This window comes from Artemia franciscana, chromosome 7 (assembly GCF_032884065.1).
Source record: "Artemia franciscana chromosome 7, ASM3288406v1, whole genome shotgun sequence".
Classification (NCBI taxonomy): domain Eukaryota; kingdom Metazoa; phylum Arthropoda; class Branchiopoda; order Anostraca; family Artemiidae; genus Artemia; species Artemia franciscana.
Genome location: NC_088869.1, coordinates 17,208,709 through 17,232,511, shown reverse-complemented (window position 1 = coordinate 17,232,511; position 23,803 = coordinate 17,208,709). Strand labels below are relative to the sequence as shown.

The 23,803-nt window shown below is 36.2% G+C and overlaps 1 protein-coding gene across 5 annotated transcripts in view; it reads right to left on the bottom strand.

The window, feature by feature from the left end:
• Positions 1-23,803, bottom strand: part of LOC136028914 (protein enabled-like) — a 107,191-nt gene that overhangs the window by 8,581 nt on the left and 74,807 nt on the right. For 2 of the 5 annotated variants that reach the window (XM_065706880.1, XM_065706878.1), the window contains 3 exons: positions 17,206-17,369; positions 9,394-9,625; positions 2,485-2,829 (listed from right to left, as the gene is read on the bottom strand). In XM_065706880.1, the coding sequence (XP_065562952.1) occupies positions 2,485-2,829; positions 9,394-9,625; positions 17,206-17,369 (741 nt within the window). Of the gene's footprint in view, positions 1-2,484; positions 2,830-9,393; positions 9,629-17,205; positions 17,370-19,221; positions 22,110-23,803 lie in introns of those variants that run through there. The other 3 variants (XM_065706879.1, XM_065706877.1, XM_065706881.1) reach the window with 2 other exon arrangements.

Here is a 23,803-nt window from a genome sequence, read left to right as displayed (position 1 = left end):
CAAATGAAAGTCTTTTCCAAATGAAAGTGTGCTAAGAAAAAATTTCACCAGAAATTCGTCCGACAGCAATTTTTGGGGGGAATTATCAGCTAGATTGAAATTGTCTGAGAGGAATTTTCCTGACAGGGAGGGGAGATTTTCTGTCAGAATAACATTCCATGGAGGAATTGTCCATGGGGACAAGAAATTTTCCATGGAAGGGGAGTCGGATTTCCTGGCATTATTTAAAAACGATCAGGAATTAAATAAAAAAATAACAAATTGTTTTTACATGAAAGTAAGGAGCAAAATCAAAACTTAACACGACCAGAAATTATTAATTATATATGGGAGGCTGCTACATTCTCAATACCTCGCTCTTTAAGCTAAAATTGGACTTTTTGTCCCGATTCTTTAAGAACGACTTATCAAACTCAAGGGTCGTTCAATTAGAATAATAAGTATTTTTTACGTTCTGAAAAACTTTAGCGTAAAAAGCGAGGTAGAAAATAGAGGTAGTGAAAGCAACATAAAAAGTTCGATGTTTTTTTTTTGTGTCTAATTTGCAGATAAAAGCAATCACATATTGCGGATGTTTTTAAGATAATTTCGATACTATTCATGAATTGTTACTTTTTCTATTCCTGGAAAAATCAGTAGCGTCAACTGGAAGGAAGCAGGAAGTGCGTGGCACCTCTAGATTATAAAAAAATACCACGGAAGAATACCTTTTTTCGGCATTTTCACTTACAAGATTTTTTTTTATGACGATTTGCCCCTCCCCCTAGATTTCTTAAAATACATTTGGTCTCCTCGTCGTCTAAATTTTCGTGAGCTGGCGCAAATAAAGATAGTATTTACTACCAGTACTTTCGAATGGTTCGCAGCAAACAATAAACGTTGTCCAGCTAAAATAACTGCATCAAATTCCGTTAATAAACATAACAAGTACAGAGTTTACTAGACATCATGAGAGTAGGAGCACTGAATAGCTCTCATGTGTTTTTCTTTTCTTTTCTTCGCTGATAGCGATGCACTGGACCACCAAATAGCTGTTTAAGGGCTTGTTTGAAAGAATTTTTTTTCTGCCTTAAAGTTGAACATTTTATAGGTGTCAAAATGGAATATAAACAAGTTTCTTTAAAAAAATGAAGAAAAATGGCAAAAATGAGAATTGTGCATTTCCTTGTACATACTAAGTCCTGTTTGCTCGTTTTTCAGTGTGTTTTTTCGCCTTTTTAATTCTTTAGATTTTTTAGTTCTAAATTCCACCAACATTGGCTCTCTCTCTCTCTCTCTCTCTCTCTCTCTCTCTCTCTCTCTCTCTCTCTCTCTCCTCTCTCTCTCTCTCTCTCTCTCTCTCTCTCTCTCTCTCTCTCTCTCTCTCTCTCCTCTCTCTCTCTCACTCTCTCTCTCTCTCTCTCTCTCTCTCTCTCTCTCTCTCTCTCTCTCTCTCTCTCTCTCTCTTCTCTCTCTCTCCTCTCTCTCTCTCTCTCTCTCTCTCTCTCTCTCTCTCTCTCTCCTCTCTCTCTCTCTCTCTCTCTCTCTCTCTCTCTCTCTCTCTCTCTCTGTCTCTCTCTCTTTCAACTACACAAAGCAAGCTAGATTTAAATATAAAGAGGGATTCTTAAAATAATAATAAAAAAAACACTAATTCTAACGACTTCCAAACCTGCAACCCAACAAAGCTTTCAATAACATTCCAATTTAATGCAGTACAATTATATTATTTTTAGCCTTTAATCTATACATAATAGTCATAATTCTTATATGATTTGTAAAGTTGTCAAATTTTGATAGTATGATGCTTGTAATAACTATGATGCTTCATTCTTCCCATATTCTTTCGGATCATGATTAAAGAAAGAATCAAGTGCCATTTTACTTCCTCAATTATGTCTCTCGAAAATTCTAAGCAAATATTTCTTTCTTTCTCCAGTTTAAAAAATTATATGAATTCTGCCAAGAAAAAAGTGCGGTAAGGTAGAACTTTTCTTTGGAAGGAAAAGTAAAAGCCTAATTCGCACTTTATATCACAGTGATTATAACCACTACTACTGACAACTCATTGCAGCACAAAGCAACCTGAGCTCAACAGAGCAAATAGCCAGTCAGTTACATTGCTATACTCACCTCAAGGTCACCATCCTTCAAAAGAATACCTTACGACCGACAGCAGCATTGAAAAAAGTAAACAAAGATAAAACTAAAACCGTAGATAGCCAAATTAAAAAGAACAGGATGCAAAACGGTAAAAAGAAGAAAGCAGTGAAAGAATGAAACATGATGTTGTGAAATTTGACGTTGCTCTTATATTCAAAAAAAGTTCTTAATACGCTTCAAGTGGAAGGTCAATTTGCCTAGAAGAGATGAGGAGATTCGTATATCTGACAGGAAGTAAAAAAAATTGTGATAAAGTAAAACCATAGATATATCTAAGAACTTTTACAACAAACAAAAGACAAGTCAGAAGTTAAAAAAGAAAGAGCAGTATATATACAGTACCTTAGCACTTTTTTTCAATCGAACATTCTGTAAGGCATGCACTAACGAGTTGGGCTCCATGCCACTGTTCTGCCTATTCAAAACGGGCATCATAGGAGGTGGAGGTGGGGGGCCACCAGTTGACGCAGGAGGAGCAGAAGAAACTGCACTTATTATTGGCGGTGCTGGGGGTGGTGCTGGCGGTCCTACTACTGTACTTGGCATTGGGGGTGGCGGAGGTGCCGGGGGTCCACCAACAGACGGGGTCGATGCTGGAGAAGAAGCATTAGGATTCGCAAATTGAGGCGGAGGCGCCATGGGTGGACCTCCAAACTGAGGTGGTGCAGGTGGTGGTGGCGGAGGTCCCTAGAAATGTGTTAGTTCCATTATCTGCCTTTTAAAGACATGTCAAACAACAGCACACATTTTGACAGTCGGGATCAAATTATTCTTTATCGTCATAAACGCAATAAATATAGCCATAGAAAGAACCTGAATAAGATCAATAAAAGGCAAAGAAATAAAAAAAGAACCGGGAAATAAATAAAATAATTTAAAATAAGTTTTTACATTTAGTTTGACAATTTTAATATTGTCAAAAGCATATATTTGCATTTCGGCCCTAAGTTCTACGCAGGCACGTTCACAGGAATCAGGCCCTTAGGCTTCTATTGTATCCCTCCCTGATTCTAGGGCTACTTAAATAGCAAATCCGGCCTAATCTTTAAGGGAAACAAACAAAAATAATTAATTTAAATGCACACGATTCCCATTATAACCAGCATTTATTGAAAGAAAGTATTCGTCTTGAAGTGGGCTACATCGAACAGTATGGGTAACTTATTAGAGTGGCAATTGACGTTACGGTCGATATAAAAAAAATAAAAAATAAAAAACACAGCCTATTATGTTTGGTGACATTAGGCTTTTTTCAAGCTTTTTTTTTCAGGAACTGAGATCAGATATTTAACTTCAAGAAATGCCAAGCGTCACCAACCACTTGATAGCATTGATGTTTTTTTTTGTCGACAGCAGCGCCAGGTGGTTACACATTATTATACGGTTCAATGCTGTGTCTTTAACATTATAACTTTGTTATACCGACGCTATGACGCCCAAAGGTCGTATCTGACATTTTTATGCTTTTAAAATAATTGACAAAAATCGTTAACTGAGCTGGATTCAAAGGGAGGGTTAACAGGGCAATGTATGCTCAATCGATTCTCTTAATACACATTACCCTGCCGATCCAATTGAGAACGGCTTGGCAAACGTTTTTTGGTAATTACTTTAGTATGAAAACGTCAGCTACGATCTTTAGGCGTAACACCGACGACAAGAACATAACATTTTGGACTGCTCTTCTTCTTTCTTTGTTTGTTTTATAATGAAATTAACATCTCAAACTGAACAGAATATTTGTGAATAATGTTCAGAATGAAAACTACAAACAAGTCTTTTGATGCCGTCTTGTCAGAGCATATTTCCTCTTAAAGTATCAAAGACAAAAAAATAAAAACATTTTTGTCCCCTGGTTTCATCTTCGGCCTATTTATATAAAAAAAACCCTGATTTTCCAACATCTTTCTATTATTTATTTAAAATGTTATTGAAACAACAACTATTGAAGTTATTAGAGCAGTATCAGATTTTTGCTAGTGTTGCCACATTGAATCGTGGATAAAAATAAGGAAAATTTATTTGTTAGATTTAAATTTGTTTTTATTTACTAGAAATTTGACCCTCAACACTCAGTTAGTTCTAGAGCACAATTTCACCTTCAAAGGAAAGCTACGCCTACTTAAGGTGTTTCATGTCATATGTTTTAGCTTCTCTTTTGGATTAGGTACATTTCTTCGGCCTCATTTCTTTTATTTTCTTTCTTTTTTTTATTTGGCGTCCCTTACTAACAAGCTACAAAAGTGCATAACTACAAAATGGAGTCTGAATTGAATTATTGAATTCCCATCGTCGGAATTATTACCCGTCGTATTAAAAAAAACAAAAACAAGCTGAATTAAATAGCCAATTATTAAGAGGTTCTTTGTCTGTTTTATAATGCAAAAAAACACACAATAAAAAAAATTGAGCATAATGCCAATGATAGTAAAAATAAATTTGAATTTTGATACTCTTCACTTCTTGTTTTGTGAAATTAGTTTGAATTTGTTTTTCTCACTGTTTATCTTTTTTGTTTATTTATAATACTCCGTACTTTGTGTTTTTTATACTTTTATGGGTAATAAATTCATTCATTCATTCGTAAGTCAACTTCTTGAGCTGGCAAGTGGTCAGTTCGAGGGTTAAATCTGATCCATAGTTTTGTTTCTACAAGATTGTAAATACGAAACTTACAAAACTATGCATAAGTGCTTCTACTTCTGTACGTCTATTATCAGAGGCAACGCTTTAGCCATTGCCTATAGTAAAGATAGTAACGCTTCAATGTTTTATTATTAGAATTTGTTATTATTAAGGCCGTGATTAAGTGAACTGATGGAACTCGAAAAATCCCATGTTAAAATCGAAAATTTATATTTAAGAAGTATTCAAGTATTCATTGGCGGAAATATATCGCTTTTAATATCAGGCCGTAGCTTCTTGAAGATGCTACAAAATGTTTGCTAGGATTTCGCTCTATTTCTTCTAATTACTTCGAAATCTTAGAAAATGTCTCGCTCTTTTTCACGAGTGTACTCTATGAAGAATACTGCATTTTAGAACAAAATCGGTACTATCATGAGCAGAAGACAATAACCTGTAAGATGATTGCAACCATTTTTCGATGTATTTTCTTGTTTTCCAACAGTCTCATAGAATATTTTCAGCAACCTGAAATTTTTACAAGTCGGTTGCCAGAAAGAATCGTTTCAGATCGCCGATAACGCCCCTAGAGACCAGATTGACAAGCTGGTATAATTAACCTGCTATTTCCGGCAATGAATAATTGCTATTTGCAGAATTTTTGACAATCGACGGTCTCTAGAGAATTGAGACAGAAGGCTACCCTAACTTCGATTTTGAACCTCGATGTTTTCAAGTTCACTTAATCACGGCCTTAAGTTCAAATTAAATCAATTCGAACAATCTGACCTCATGTCAACTCTCATTGCTACTTGAACTCTCCGTTTCAGTCGGATCAAATCAATTCTGATTTGTAGGGTATTAACAGTACAGAAAATATGTACCAAGATTATTTATGGATTTTGATTTCTTCAAAAAATGTATAATAAAAATACAAAATTATCAGTTTTACAGCAATTAAGCTCACATATAGGAGCTTATTCAGGGGAGAAGAGGGAGAGAAAGTTTGGAAGGGCAATCCAAAACATTTTGATTCTACAAAATATATAGGAACATTGAGAGAAACAGTAATAAGTTCCAGATTGCAGAAGGGGAGTGCATGGCCTCGAAAAAAAACCTACCTTCTTCTATATTTGCATGCCTGATACCTTTATACATTTACCACTGTAGAGAAATATATACAGTACGATCATTCTAAAAATATCTGTCAACTACAGTCTCGGCAAGTATAAAAGCTCCCCCCTTTTCCTTTGTTAAGGCTATCCGTTGTATATTCCTCAGTTCCTCAATCAACTTTAGAAAATGATGCGAATCTGTATTATTTATGATTGCAAAAGAAGAGACAAAGCGGGTAAGCCGGCGAAGTGGTTTGCAACTGTTTATATAGCAGTATTGCGCCATGGAGTGTTTTTTTATCCATAACTAGCGGTTGGGGTGGCGCTTCGCGCCACCCCAACACCTAGTTGGTGGGGCGCTTCGCGCCCCCCAAGCCCCCCCCCCCCCGCGCGCGTAAGTCGTTACGCGCCATTGTAGTTGTGTCCCTGTGTCCCACCTGTGAATAGAGATAGATATAAATATATGTTTTTAACTACGTAAAACATGCGAATATACAACATTCTTCGCTGTCCCATTGTCTGTGCATATAAACAGATTGTCAGGTTTACTGACTCTTGAACATGCAACATATAATTGTCCATGGGAAAAATAATCCGTATTCAGATCTATACCTCATTATTCTAATGATGTGTCCCTGTGTCCCGGTCGTCATTTATATTCCCTGTGTCCCGGTCGTCATTTGTGTCCCGGTATCCCAGTTTGTAATTTCTCTTTGAGTGTCCCGGTCGTCATTTATATTCCCTGTGTCCCGGTCTGTAATTTCTATTCGACCAATCCCTGTGTCCTGGTCGTCATTAATATATCCCGCCTGTGCCCCCGGCGTCCCTGTTGTAGTTGTGCCCCTATGTCCCAGTCGTCATTTATATTCCCTGTGTCCCGGTCGTGATTTGTGTCCGGGTGTCCCAGTCTGTAATTTCTCTTTGAGGTTCCCGGTCGTCATTTATATTCCCTGTGTCCCGGTCGTCATTTGTGTCCTGGTGTCCCGGTATGTAATTTCATCAGTTGACAAACATGACGTCAGTGTCCCGGTCGTCATTTGTGTCCCGGTGTCCCGGTATGTAATTTCATCAGTTGACAAACATGACGTCAGTCGACAAACAACTTCATGACGCATACAACTCAATCTTTAAAATGACGTCAGTTGACAAACATGACGTCAGTCGACACACAAACATGACGTCACTCGACACACACACACATACACAGACAACTTATTTTTATACATATAGATAGATTTTACGTTGGTTTCATGTCAAACACGTGCCAAGAAATATTTTGAGCGTTTACAGAATAAAGACGTGCCTTTTCATTTATAATCTAAATGAAATGAAACTGTCACAACAGAAGAACTTTTAAGACAGCAAAAAGTTGATTGCTTTGTATAGCGTTTTTTCTGCTTTTTATGTTATTTGCTAGAAAGAGTGAGGTGTTTAGTCTAGTTTTTTATTCTTCTTTTCCATTCATAAAGGCTCCAAGACATGAAGCCGAAATAAATGTTCATTTCATTTTAATTACATATGCAGGATATAGATGGCGTATAATATGTTCGCTTAAGCAATAGGGAAAAAGCCAGAATTTCATAAAGAGTGGGAGATGGATCCGCAAAATGGCACGACTATATGAAATTTGCCAAAAAATATTTTACCACAAGGGGCAACCTAATAGTTTGATCTTTTAGGTTTCAAAATAATCTGTGGTTTTAGAAAACAGTATTGCGCCATGGAGCGTCAAAACTTTTTTTCTTCTTGGTAAGGAAAAATATTCCCTTGAATTCTTTTTCTTTTATACTCCTTTTTTGGGCCATAAAAATGTTCTTCGAAATTTGATTTAGGACCTTTGGTTTTCTTCTAACAACTGTTGGAATAGACCTATCCAAAGAAAAAACCAAACTTCTGTTATGAACTGTTTGTCGTGAAATTTTTTAGTGAGTTTTCAGAAAACTAAAGGACATCAAAAGAATTGTATTTGTATAATAAGAAAAATACAAAGTAATGATTGTTGTTATTATTGCTGTAAATATTCTGCCACGAACTTGTAAATTACATAAAACTGATCATGATCATAAAGCATTTCCTTTATGACTCATTAAGTTAATCTTCATGATTCTTTTCATTATCTTTCCAGTTTCGGGTTACGTGCAAGTTTGGTATAAAACTTGGAACGTTTCAGAGTAGTGTTAAGGTTATTTAAAAATATTTCATCATTATAGTTCCTAGTTTTTCCGTCAGTTGCTAATCAAACTTTTTTTTTCATGGACATATTTGGAGCAAGAGGGAGGGGGTGTGACTCCTCATCTCCTTTTTTTTTAGCAAAGATACCAAATTTTTGAAAACTATCATTAGATTATCTCCTTAATAAGCCCCTCAATACTACAGACAATAAAAATCAAACCAATATCAATGGAAACATATATGAAAAAAAGTTACTAAATTTAATGTAGTTTCGAGTCGTCATCCGATAATTTCCTTTTGAGAAAAAATTTATAAAACTATGGAACTGAAATATCAATGCAAAGCGCCAAATTTCCTAACCAAATATCATCACGTTATGGCTTTGTTCAAACAAAACTTATTTTTGATCATCTTTATAAATTATGTCTCTGCTTTCCTTACCATTCTAAATCAAATGTTATCTGCCTTTTGCATTGTTACAGCCAGACCAATTACTTTCCTTTTTTATCTATTCAACGTATTGCATTCTTCCTTATCCCCTAGACACTCGGTTCGTATTATTTCCTTTCCTGTTCTCCAGGCTATGAATACCGATGCCACACACGTGCCTAACCATGAAAAAGTCTCATGTCACTTATGTTTCACTTGGTTTATATGTTCTCCAGAGGAGCAGAAACCCGGTCCGGCTTTGTCTACTGGTTGAAATAGGAGATGATCGTACTGTCTATACTTCTCTACAGTGACACCTACTATGGTATATGTAACTCAAACAACTCAAAGAGGAAGGGAAAAAAATGAAATAGGACGGACGGAAAGGTGAAAACAAAAAACTCAAATACAAAGGACCACATGGTTCGTGGCTGCTAGTGGCATAAGGACCCTGGAGTCCTTTCAACGACTACCCAAGCCGTTACTTCGCAAAACTCGTCCAATTGACCTGCAAAATTTTGGGTTCCAATAATCTGAGTAGTCCTATCTAAGAAAAATCTGTTTACTTCCGTAAAACCCTTTTTAACTCGGAGGCATCTTCTAGTTTTGCACCTCAAAGGTTTGAAAGGGCATCTAACTTCGTCAGAGGACGTCGGGTATGCAGGCCAAGAACTATAATGTCGCACGGTCAATGGTCCGGCAGGATTAATAGCTATATTAAAAAAATTTCCTTTTGCAATATCACTAGCATCTTCAGGTAATGTATTCAAAGTAACCGTTTGGGATAAGTGAGTTTGCACTACATAGTAGCCAACGCTTGACAATGTATTAGTTAGACATACCACACGTATGCAAGTCCGTGGAAAGGAAAGTGTAAGAAATTTCGAAAAGAAAAAGAGATTCGAATTACTTGGTTAACAGGTACTCCTTGAGGTGGAGCCAATGGTGGCTGAGGCACCGTGGACATTGCCTGGGGTGGATTTGGAGCTGATGATGCCCTATGATGACCTGACTGTGAGGGCGATACTACTGTTGGCGGGGTTTGTTGCATCGCTGGTGTACTAACTGAATGATTTAAAGCCCCCAGAGAGTTTTGACTACTTCTCCTCTCCATCGTATTTGGGGCACTTTCTTCTCGAGCCCTGCTAAATACATATATAGATTACATTAGTCAATGAAAACAATACATAAATTAGGATGTTGAAGGGTGAAAAAAAAAATACTACAACATAGTGAGATACTTTTGTTTCTGATTCTTTAGTTTTTCCTGTATACCTACCTTTTTTAGTAAAAAAAAGAAAAAAAATCTTTCTGAAAAAAAAATGGTTTTTTTCATTATTATCTCTACATTCTTTGAAATATTGGTTCGACAGAAACCTGCAGTATCCCATGGTGATATTTACAGTTTTCTAAGCAGAAGCAATAGGTACATGGTGACTAGCAGATAGATAGCTGTAGATACAGATAGGCATCTAAGACCTAACCAACTGACCAATATTAAAGAAGCATTAAAGTAGGATTTAATTAGTACTTTCGGTTGTAATGCTTAAGACAAATATTTAATGTTTTGATTATTCTTGGATTCGCAATTATTATGTCCCTCTTGTCTCCTGATATTTTCTTATTTGCTTGGGCCTTTTATCGTCTTCTTCTGCTCACTTCGCTCGCTGTGGGCGACAACTAAGGTTTTCAGGAACAGGCCTTCATCCCTCATAAAAGGATAAATGCCATGAAGGCCATCACGGCTCGCCTAGGCAGTGCTTTGGTCTTCGAAATATTTGTCAAAGAACATAAGGGTCATCTCTTTTTAATCCAAGAATTTAATCCTCATGGCCCAGGGGGATATTTCTAGGCAAATGAACATAGAAGGTAAGCATTATATTTTTAATTATGCATAGCTATCCAGGTGGATGGAGTTTACCCCAGGAAAATACCACCCCCCCCCCGTTAAAAATAAGGCTTTCCATATTTGAGAATTTTATTTGAGTTTTTTTTTTCGTAGGGAGGAGGAATTTTGGTACTTGTATACGCCACTCACTCAAGCTTACGCTGCGTAAAACTCGAGAACAAACCGGTTTCTTCGTTACTTTAGAAACTAATTTGGGCTATATTATTGTCCATAAGGGGGGGGGGGGGTAAAGTCTAGCAGGTGTGCATACAAGATGTGTTAGGTACAACTATTCTGCGTTTCATAAAGTAAGAATTGTTTTCTGACTTCAAACTGTCCCGTTACTTTACCCTCCCCTCCCTTTATGTGAAAATATATGGCCTAAATAATACATTTCCCATCTATTCTGTCACTTGTCTTTGTCTTGCCTCGTGGTAAGCTGAAAAAAATAACGAAGAAACTGGTTTGATCTGCTGAGTGGTGGCATAACACGCCACTCAAGCTGAGCGGCGTATAATACACAAGTACCAAAATTCCCCCAACCCCTAAGGAAAATAAAAAAAACAAAACTCAAGTAAAATTCTCAAATTTGGAAAGCCTTATTTTCCATGAGGGGTATTTTCCACAGGGGGTATCTTCTGCAGGGGAGGGTATTTTCAGGGTGGGAAACACGTAAAACCAGCTATTTATACTAATACAAATTAGTCCTTTGACCGTTTTTCTTGGCTTCTAGAACTGGCTTTAGCCTATTCCTAAGCATAACCAAATACCTCATAGTATTTTCTGCGCTTCAACCGGCTGCAGTGAACCATTTTATATTAACATTTTTGCGATTGTCCTGCATCCGTTATCCGTAAGCCATTTTGCGTTAAAAAAAATCGCATTAGCGATTAATGGGAACCAAACGGAAAGGGGCGACTTTGAACTAATCGTCTTTATAAAGGTGTCAAATTCAACTTCTTTAAAATTCTCAATTTAAGACAGACAACACAACGGGCGGCCTTTAAGTTGATATACTTATCATGCATAATATGAAATTAATACTGTTTGACTTTTCTTTAAGCTCCGAAGAGAAAATATTCATTTCCCTTGAGTGCCTAGAAACCTGTCTGTTTATTGGTATTCCGAACGTAAAATAATTGAATTATTATCCATGATTTCCAAGAACTTTTAACTAGCAGCAAAATTAGGCTCGGGTACGCATCCTTTGGCGCCATAACTTAGGAATTTGTAAAGGACACAAAAATCTCTCGGGTAAGGGTTAACTCGAAAAATTTTATGCCTAACTAGACCCAAAATAACCTAACTTTGGTGGACTGCCAAAGTAAGCTACAAATAGTTGATAGGGTCCGTTCTCTCATCAGAGAGAGAAGGAAAAAAATAAGAAAATGTTAGGGAATTTTGTTAAACTACAAGTGATGCAGAATTTATTATTATTACCCAATGTGTAAGAAGAATTTTTTTCCACTTTTTAGGCATTTTCAAGAAACCAGGCATGCTCAGGAATAGTCTTTATGAGATGGATACAGGGACTAAATTTGGATTCGAAGGGTTTTAGCAGCTGATTACACGACCTTTTTGGGAAATCAAGGCAATAATATAACGGATGGCCAAAACTTGTTTCTTCTGTCAATTGTTTTTTTTTTATATACTGCTTTGTACATATACATTGTAAATGTGTTTCTTTGTATCACTTGTTTACGCATTGCTCTTGACTCAAGGGCTTTACTGCAGTTAATTAAATACTTAAATTCCTTAATGTTTTGGCGCTCTTTCGTGTCGTATGGAAAAACAACACAACGACATCAACAACACACATACACACATGGATGTGCAAACGTTTTTCAATTGAACTTTCGCCAAATCGTTTAACCCAATTCATGACCGTATCCAGGGGGATTACCCGGTTTGAATCCTAACCTCAAAATCATTGTCCGTCCCACACACAAGTAAAATAAGAGCTAAGAGCTCATATAGCACTTGTGACGAGGTCGGAAGAGCCAAGAGCTCATATGGTATGAGCTCTAGCACAGTTCTAAGAATCAATAGTTTGATTTAAAAGGAAAATCAGAGGCTTAATGCCGGTCGGGATTTAAAATAAGAGCTATGCGTCACAAGCTCCTTCTAAATATCGAAATTCATCTCGATCCGACCACCCACTCTTAAAATTAAATACCTCAATTCTCCTAATTTTTCCCTCCAGTCAGCCCCCCCAGATGTTCGAATCGGGGAAAACGACTTTATCAAGTCAATTTGTAAAGCCCCCTGACACGCCTACCAATTTTCTTCGTCCTAGCATGTCCAGAAGCACCGAACTCGTCAAAGCACTGAAACCCATCCCCTAGCTCCCCCAAAGAGAGCGGATCCAATCCGGTTATGTCAATCACGTATCTACGACATTTGCTTATTCTACCCACCAAGTTTCATCCCTATCTCTCCACTCTAAGCGTTTTCGAAGATTTTCGGTTTCCCCTCCACCTCCCTCCAATGTCAACAGATCTGGTCTGTACTTGAAAAATAAGAGCTCTGAGACACGAGTTCCTTGTAAATATTAAATTTCATTAAGATCCAATCACCCGTTCTTAAGTTAAAAATAACTAAATTTTTCTAATTTTTCCAAATTAGCAACCCCCAGCTCCCCCGAAGAGAGCAGATTCAGTCCGGTTACGTCAATCACGTATCTAGTGCTAATTCTTCCCACCAACTTTCATCCCGATCTCTCCGCTCTAAGTGTTTTCCAAGATTTCCGGTTTCCGAGATTTCTGTTTCCCCCCTCCAATCCCCTATGTCTGCGGATCCGATTCAAATCAAAAATGGAGTATCTGAGACGTAAAATCTTTCTATACATTAAGTTTCATTAAGTAAGATAAGGCAAGATACCTCAATTTTCACATTTTCCAAGATTTCCGGTTTCCCCCTCCACCACCACCCTTATGTCACCGGATCTGGTTGGGATTTAAAATAAGAGCTCTAAAGCACAAGATCCTTCTAAATATCGAATTTCATTAAGATCTGATCACCCGTTCATAAGTTACAAATACCTCATTTTTCCGAATTACTCCCCTCCCCTCAACTCCACCATAGAGAGACGATCCTGTCCGGTTATGTCAGTCACGTATCTTAGACTTGGGCTTATTCTTCCCACCAAGTTTCATCACGATCTTTCCGCTTTAAGCGTTTTACAAGACTTCCGGTTCCCCCCTCCCCCCCCCCGATGACACTGGATCCAGTCGGGGTTTAAAATAAGAGCTCTGAGACACGATATCCTCCCAAACTTCGAATTTCATTAAGATCCGATCACTCCTTCGTAAGTTAAAAATACCTCATTTTTTTCTAATTTGTTCAGAATTAACCCCCCCCACCAACTCCCCCAAAGAGAACGGATCCGTTCCGGTTATGTCAATCACGTATCTATGACCTGTGCTTATTTTTCCCACCAAGTTTCATCCCCATCCCTCCACTCTAAGCGTTTTCCAAGATTTTAGGTCCCCACTCAACTCCCCCTAATGTCACCGGATCCGGTCGGGATTTAAAATAAGAGCTCTGAGATACGATATCCTTCCAAGTATCAAATTTCATTAAAATCCAATGACCCGTTCGTAAGTTAAAAATACCTCATTTTTTCTAATTTTTCCGATTTAACGATCCCCCCACCCCCACCCCCTAGATGGTCGAATCGGGGAGACGACAATGTCTAATTTATTCTGGCCTGGTTCCTGATACACCTGCTAAATTTCATCGTCCTAGCTTACCTGAAAGTGCCTGAAGTAGCAAAACCGGGACAGACAGACAGTCCGATCGACAGAATTTCCAATCGCTATATGTCACTTGGTAGATACCAAGTGCCATAAAAATATATGTAAATAAAATTTTTGCACAGATAAACCTTAATAATCACTAATCTTTTTTTAAAAACCTTCCGATCTTTGTTTGGTAGCCGTCACCTCTCAACAAAAATCATGGATATGGCCCTGAAGCAATTACAACATGAAACTAATCAATTTACAGCAGCTGTAGCCAGCCGATCAATCAGGATCAATTTTGGCTGTTGTGACTCATAAATCATTGGGATAGATTTTACAGGATAGCAAAAACTGAAAAATGTGTTTTTATGTGTGTATGTTCTTTTTTTTATTTAGTTATCAAGGACCAATAGTTCGTAAAATAAAGATTTTTCTTGGCATCCAAGATAAAATAAAAACAATTTTGACATCTAAGGCTCTTCTGTGAGTGAGGAAAGATGTTGTAACGTGTTTTGCAAGGAACAAAACTTCTAAATACATTGGGAACCGATACAGATAAAACAAAATCGATTGCAACACAACAGATTTTGACTGAAAGATAGCATGTAAGTCTCCTACTACTACTACTACTACTAAGAGCTAGCTCTAGCAACAAGCCGCCCAAGGTCAACACAGCTGCACATACTCCTCCTCCATCCCAGTCTATTCAAAAACCCCCCTCTTTATATTCTCATAGAAAGTTCTAATTTCCCTGTAAATCTCGGCAACAAAAACTACAAACACAAGAGCTAAGAGCTTATATGGTACTTGTAACGAGGTCGGAAGAGCCAAGAGCCAAGGTTTCATATGGTATGAGCTCTAGCAAAAATCTAAGATTCAATAGATTGATTTAAAAGGAAAATCAGAGGCTTAATGCCGGTCGGGAGTTTAAATAAGAGCTCTTAGTCACGAGATCCTTCTAAATATCAAAATTCATTTAAATCCGATCACCCACTACTAAGTTAAAAACACCTCAATTTTTCTAATTTTTCCTCTCCCTTCTACCCCCCAGATGGTCGAATCGGGGAAAACGACTTTATCAAGTCAATTTGTGCAGCTCCCTGACACGCCTACCAATTTTCATCGTCCTAGCACGTCCAGAAGCACCAAACTCACCAAAACACTGACCCCAACCCCCTAACTCCCCCAAAGAGAGAGAATCCAGTCCGGTTAGGTCAATCACATATTCACGACATTTGCCTATTCTACCCACAAACTTTCATCCCTATTTCTCCACTCTAAGCGTTTTCCAAGATTTCCGGTTTCCCCCTCCAACTCCCTCCAATGTCAATAGATCTGGTCGGGATTTGAAATAAGAGCTCTGAGAAATGAGTTCCTCCTAAATATCAAATTTTATTAAGGTTCGGTCACCCGTTCTTAAGTTAAAAATACCTCATTTTTTCTAATCTTTCCAAATTAACAACCCCCAGCTCCCCCAAAGAGGAACGGTCCATTCCAACTATGTCAATCACGTATCTAGTGCTTATTCTTCCCACCAAGTTTAAACCCGATCTTTCCACTCAAAGCGTTTTCCAAGATTTCCGGTTTTCAAGATTTCTGTCCCCCCCTCCCAACCCTCTATGTGTCCGGATACAATTTGAAAATGGAGTATCTGAGACATAAGATTCTTCTACACATCAAGTTTCATTAAGATCCGATCACCCATTCGTAAGATTCCTCGATTTTCACCTTTTCCAAGAATTCCGGTTTCCCTCCCCATCTTCCCTCAATGTCACCGGATCTGGTCGGGATTGACTGTGAGAGTTCTAAAGCACAAGATTCTTCTAGATATCAAATTTCATTAAGATCTGATCACCCATTCGTAAGTAACAAATACCTCATTTTTTCAAATTACCCCCCCCCCTTCCGATTCACCCAAGGAGAGCGGTCCGTTTCGGCTATGTCAATCACGTATCTAGGACTTGTGCTTATTTTTTCCCACCAAGTTTCATCCCGATCCCTCCGCTTTAAACGTTTTCCAAGATTTTAGGTTCCCTCCAACTTCCCCCAATGTCACCGGATCTGGTAAGGATTTAAAATAAGAGCTCTGAGACACGATATCCTTCCAAACATTAAATTTCATTAAGATCCGATCACTACTTCGTAAGTTAAAAATACCTCATTATTTCTAATTTTTCAGAACTAACCCACCCCCCACCCACTCCCCCAAAATGATCGGATCCATTACGGTTATGTCTATCACGTGTCTAGGACTTGTGCTTATTTTCCCACCAAGTTTCATCCCGATCCGTCCACTCTAAGCGTTTTTCAAGATTTTAGGTCCCCCCCCCCCGAATCCCCCCAATGTCATCGGATCCAGTCGGGATTTAGAATAAGAGCTCTGGGACACGATATCCTTCCAAACATCAAATTTCACTAAGATTCGATCACCCGTTAGTAAGTTAAAAATACCTCATTTTTCTATTTTTTCCGATTTACCGTCCCCCACTCCCACTCCTTAGATGATCGAATCAGGGAAGCGACAATTCCTAATTTAATCTGGTCTAGTTCCTGATACGCCTGCCAAATTTCATCGTACTAGCTTACCTGGAAGTGCCTAAACTAGCAAAACCGGGACAGACAGACAGACCGACCGACCTACAGAATTTGGGATTGAAAGGAACACATAGAAAGGAATACATTTTGAATTACAGGATAAAACTTGGTGGTCAATCTGAGAAAAGTTGTGCGTCTTTAAGTTAACATCCTATTTTATAGAACTTATAGGATAAACTAATTTAGGCTCCTTAGTGTATATCGCTTCCAACATTATTTATTTTTATTAGAAGCCAATCTAACCGCGGTTGTATTTAGCATGGCTAAAGGTTATCAGACAGGAGACTAATTTAGACTTATATACAGTCTCGTAATTAAATTCAAATTTAGAACATGCTCTAACCTTCTCATTTATTTATTTTTCATTTCATTGCCATCAGTACATTTCCAATATCTTATATAAAATAGTTAACTGAAAAATAGTCAAACTATGAGTAACCACTCACTAAAAATATCTAAAGCGAATGATTTGGAAAAAGAGATGATAGAAGAGTACCTGTAGTTATCTTCGTCATATCCATTATTGACTGTCTGATATACATTCTGCTGTTGCTGCTGATGATGACTATTTTGGTTTGCAAGTTGATTACTGGAACTAATTTGTGGAATGCTGGGTACAGGAGGTGCAGGAGCAGGCCTATGTATATGACCATTAATGACCTTGAAGAGCAAAAGGTCATTGGATAATATAATTATGGATGCTTCAAGAATGGTATTTATATAGTGATATTTTAACGTGAATTTGAGCAAACTTTTACATACTACATTATAGCACATAACTAGTTTATTTCTCAAACATAAAGTAATGCATTTGGACAAAAATGTGAACCGATCTTGTGAATATAGTAGAACAAATTAAATGCTCACACACACACAAAACATGGCTGAAATAAATTTAAGCGCCAGAACATTGCTCATTGGAAAAATTTGAAGATCTACATCAATACCTCATTCTATGCAGTTAAAAAAGTATATTATATTACTAAATCGCCTTAAATTGAACGATTTTCAATCAGTTTTCATAAGTAAAAAACAAGTTTTCATCCATTAACATTTGAATCTGACGTACCAGCTTAATCAGTTTTCAAATATTCTATTCTCAATAGAAAAAAAGCGAGATGGTATTTCTGACTTTGCAGAATCAGAAATAAATAACGAAAAAACTAAATTATTTCAATACAAAAGCCCAATTGTCAAATCGTTAAAAAGAGGCAAAGAGTATGACACTACTAAACAAAAATTGGGTGGTTAATGTAGCGATTTTTAAATTTACTCACGGAACAATGTTTTAAAATTCAAAATATCTTGAATAATCCGAGCAAAAGGTCTGTATACAAGTATTTATAATTTGTCTTGGACTATAACCATCTGTAGGTTCAGGAGAGAACTCAAGCAGCCACTTTCTTCGACTCACCAAGAATTGCACCCGATCTTATAAATCCAATTTATACGATTCAAATGAAATCAAGTTTGAATAAAATTCGATTCGACTCTAGAAGGTCGATATTTGTCCGTAAAAAAAAATAAAATATGTGATTTTATTATACTAAATGGCAAGGGGTTAAACTTTCCATTTTTACACAATAGGGGTGGATAGTGTTTTACATTTCGGGGTATTATTATACATCAATAGATTTATGATATAAAAAAAGAAGTCAACTACGATAATCAATAAGCTTTCATGTGGCATTTTCCCACAATTCTTTACAACTAAAATCCATTCCTACAACCTGTGCAAGTTCTATTGTTGATCATTATCTGTTCTCTCCTTATTGGGTCCCTGAGATTTTCTTCTTTTTTTGGTTTTTAGTGTTTTTTTTGTCTGAAATGGGGTATACGTTCTTCTAGTGCAGACAGAAATAGTTGGGAAATTGAGCTTGCAATGTCAAATTTTCTTTTTATGTGCGTAAGGATGCCAAAACAACTTTTCAAGAATATACAACACTTTTCAGTTATTCCATCCTCTAGTAAAATTCTTTAACTATGTAAGAAATAATCTTTTGAGTTGTCACAGGCAAGGAGGGATTTGTTACCCAAAAAACTAGGCGAATTGTCTCAATTCTTTGCCGTCCCATCAGCTCTAGCAGACGAACTCAAGGTTTGGCCATGAAACACGATTACTTTCCATTCCTTTTTCAAGATTTCAAATACATATTCTGAAACAATTTTGAGATTTGACCCTGTATTGGCAGAATATCTTTCTTAGGTGTACAAAAAAGGAAAATTGGATCCGGAAAACATTATGAAATACATATGAGGCCTTAATATCCCATACATAGTACTGGCAAATTTCGCAAATATATTGGGAAAGTCACAAATTGTGACCAATTTTATGATTACACCGTGACTTTAAGGTAACTGTACCAGCTATATTATTATTATTATCAGCTATATTAAAATATTGGGCTCCAGTCAAAATACCAGTTAGTTACACTCAAAGATAAATGAATCTGAATCTGAATAAAATAAATGAATCTGAAAGAGCAAAAAAGAACTACCAGAGATATCTTACCGTAATACTTGCGCACATATTCGTTTCACCGAATTTCGAAGACAATATTCCATCATTTTTAGCACTACGAAAAAATTTACAGAAATACCACGGCATCACTTCATTCCTTCAAAAACAACTCATTATAAAAAACGAAGAAGTGCCCTCTCTACCATAAATACGTGTCCACGTACTGATGTCTTACTCATAGTGTTTATTTCGCCGCAATGACTCATCCAGGTGAAACCACGCTTTGCTTCATTTAATAAATACAAGCTTAAAGAAACTAACGTGTCACTAGATAATTTCAAATCATATCTCAGAGGACTGACTTTTTTTGCATCCCATTTGAGTGGGGGGGGGGTAAACTCTTCGTTTTAGTTATAAATAGATTAACTCGTGCGACGAAGATAAAGATTTAGAGGCTAAGTTTTTGAGTGGCTCTATGTTTAAATATTTTTTTTTCTCGAGCCATTCGTTAAGTCCTTAGTAGTTTTTCAAAGCCAAAGAAAACATGCTCTACTACACATTTACTGCCAACTTAACAAGAAAAAAAAATGGTTAAACAAACAGATGACGAATAGGAAAGATGATAACTTTGCCAATGGGTAGAGATCAGAGACTGTTTTAAGGGAGGGACAGAAGGGACAGTTGACCCGGGCGTGCAATTTTTGGGGCGCAAAATTTAAAACAAACAATCTAACTGTTGTAATCTTTTTGTGATTTCTGAAATTTTATTGATAAAGTAAAGAACACAATAAATATGTGAAAATAGTTATTCGTTAATTGATAAAATAAATAGAAATGAAAATAATTAAATAATAATAATTCAATTAAAGTAACAAAGTAATAGTTAAATCATTAGATAATTTACATAATAAATTGAAAAATAAATTATTAATTAGTTAATTAATTGAAAATAATTTTGTTGATAAATAAAATTTTGGAATCTGGAACAATTACTGAAAAAAAACTGACAAAAAATATCCAGCACACAAATAATAATAAAAACACAGACCGGAGGAAAAAAACAAAAAAAAGGTACTAATGACATAAACAACAGATTCTAACATCAGAATAATCAGTTTTTCATATTCGACCCATTTTGTATCACGATTACACTAGAAAAAACTGATTTTACAAAAAAAAAAAAAAATCTGGTAATACCATGTTTCTGATAATTAAAAATTGCAAGTTTTTTTTGTTTTTGTTTTTTTCGGAAGTACCCTGAGATCCATTACAATGTTGGAAGTATCTTTTTACTTGCCAATAGTTATCACATGCCAGTAGTTATCACAGCGTTACAGCAAGTTTCGTTTTGCATGGATGGGTGTGATTAATAATGCATACTATTTTGAAACAAAGATTGAGATTCATTGTAATGCTAGAAGTATCTTTTTACTTTCAGTAGCAGCATGGAAGCAGTCATTTTTTGGAAAATTGGTACGAATATTATGGTAGGGTACGACTACGGACGAAATATGGTACGACTAAAGTCTCAAAAACTGGACTGGGTACAACATGCAGGAAAAAACAAAGGATGGCAATGAAAATAATATATATGTTTTTAACCTGTTTTCAACCTGGACTAAAAAGTGGATAATATTTTTTCTCTCTCAAGAATGTAGAATATAAGTGAAAAGAAGGGACGCAAAACCGACTGGGTTTAACATAACAAACATATTAAATTGACCAAAGTTATAAATGCATTAATGAAAAAAGTCAATGAGTAGAGGAAAACGAACTAATAAAATTAAATAAAATGGAATTGAAAAAGTACCCAATTTAATTGTGTTAAATTTTGAAACTTAAATAATATGAAAATACGGTACGTGTGTGTTATATTGTGCACACCCGAAAATTTGCATCTACAGATCAGAAATTATCGGCTTATATCTGTCAGTATTTGAAGAAAATTAGCTAAGACTCAGTTTAAAGCTACGTTGTAGGTATATTTTTTTTTAAATATTCAATACATAGAGATGGTATTTTTGTTGAGTTAGGTTAGGTATTTAATATCATGCGTTCTGTGCGGCCCCCTGCCATAATTTTTTATTGTAGTTCTCATAATTTTGTTACTAAAATATTGTATATTCATCATGTTTTTGTATATTTCATTAGGATTAACCTAACTTCACTTCTCGAGTGTATACTATATAATGCACAAGTACCAAAAATACAATTATATTGATAATGCATAATATTGAATAATATCATTATAGTATTAGGAGAATTGTTTTTCCTTGCGACTAGTTATTACAGCACGAATACGCTGAGGTGGTTTATATGTCAATTTATTTCATCTACTTATTAAGAATCATAATTTTTCACTTGACAATCAGAAGATCCAATTTTGGCCAATTGAAAACGCCATAAGAATCACACTTGAACTCCTATGAAATCCTTTGAATAAACTCATAAAAAAAATTGTTCCAAAGCTGATGTGTGCATCTGAGACAAGGAAATAGGCTTCACAAAGATGATTTAAATGTCAATCCGTTACATTCGCTCATTGAGAGAATCATAATTGTTCACTCGAACGATCAAAGCGAACTTTAAGATGCATCCCGAAGATCAAAACTTTCACAAAAGAAAACACTAGATGAGGCACACTCAAACACACTTAAAGTTCTTCGAATACACTCATAACAACAAAAAGCACAACTTATTCCAGAGATGAAGTCTTCACCGGAGACAAGGAAATAGCCGGTCATGGGGAACTTTCTAAGCTGTGGGAAAGATGTATCGATTTCAAAGATTCAAAGTACGAGGATGCTCCAAAGGCAAGGAGACTTAATACATGTAGTTAAAGCACCGGTTTGGGATCATAGTTGTTAAACCGTTACATTAACACATCTTATATTACGTTTACCATCGAAAATTTCAAGGAACTTCGGTGGATTTGTAAACACATCCATACCCTAAAAACACTACATACTAAATTTGTGCTTTTTCCAAATACAATGAATATTGAACATACAATTATGCTAAAATTGATTTCTTTGCTGAAAGCATTCAATAAACAATTTATTAAGCACCATATCTCTATAGAAAAAAAATCTTCAAAATTTAAATAGCGACGAAGATCACAGTTTTAAGTTTTACAGATTTTCATTTTAGCTTTAATGCTTTTATGTTGTTGTAAGTCTCTTTTCTTTTACATATTTAAGCTTTGCTAAGGACGGCCCTTGGACACAGGGCTGAAACATTCATTCCAATTAGAATTCCCCTGTCTTAAGAAAATAATTCCCAATTGTTCTTTAAAAAAAAAAAAAATCATTAATATGATACTTCTTAGACTAAGAGATGATGTAGACAAAGTTTTAAGAGAAGAACAGTGCGGTTTTAAAAAAGGTAGATCATGTGTCGACCAAATTTTCACTCTTAGGTGAATAACTGAGAAGTATCTGAGTCATCAAACACCTTAGGTGCTCAGTGTTATAGATTATGAGCAAGGGTTCGATTCTGTAGATATAAGAGCTTTACCAAGTCCCTGAATGATATACCAGAATTTCCTGAGAATAACCCTGCTGTACTTAAGGTAGGAAATGAGGTTAGCAGCTGGTTTCGTTTTAAAGCAGGAATTAAGTAGGGTTGTGTTCTATCCACCTTTAAATAGATTTTTGACAAATTTTGTCTTAAGAAGCACAGGAGAGGCAATGGGAGACCAGGGAATCAAATGGGGAGGAAAAACTTTCCCAGAATTATATTTTGCTGACGATTTAAGCATCCTAGGTGAAAGTGGGCCAAATGAATGAACTTTTTAAAGGTTTTGAGAGTTCATGGTGCTAGATTAGGTTTGAATAACGAAAGACTGGCTTTATGGTTGTTAGTGATTTGGTTTTAATTCTTAAAATTTATTAAATTTTATTTATCTTTTTAATTTTAGTTTTTTTCTCTTTGTTTTTTTCACATCGACTTTCTTGTTTGTATTGTTGTTGTTTTTTTCGTATTTTTCTTAAATATATTATTTTTTTCGCGCTAAAGAAGAGAGGCGGTTGACCTCTTGAAATATTTGCTTTGCATGGTTCCGCATTTTCGTTTAGCCTTAAAAACCACATTTCGGATCGTTTTCTTTCTTTATATTATAGCAGGCCAGTGTGGTTTAAGAAATAATCTTAATGAGAAAAAGGTTGGGATGGCTAGGGTACGTTCTGCAGATGAAGTACGACAAATTACCAAAGATTGTCCTTTTTGACCAACCGTCTAGGGCTAAACGGAAAGTAGGTCGTTCACGGTTGGGGCGAAAGGATGTCAAAAAAGGATTTAAAGAAAATGGTAACTTCCTGGGAGGGTGTAAGTAGGGAAGGCTTTGAATAGATTGGGATGGAGGAGGAGCGTACGAAGTTGTGTGAGCTTCAAGCGCCTTGGTGCTGCGATAAGTTGTTAGTAATAGTAGTAGGAGTAGGGATAAATTGATCTATCGGAATTTTAAATATTATCTCAACTTATAATGATATTGGTGCTCAAACATGCAACTCTGTTGTTTGAATTACGCAGGCAGATCAACCAAAGTCAATAGCTAACCGAAAAGCCGCCTTGAAACAAAAGGATTGTTTATCAACAAAATTAACACCTTTTTTAAACTTTTCTATTTATGTTT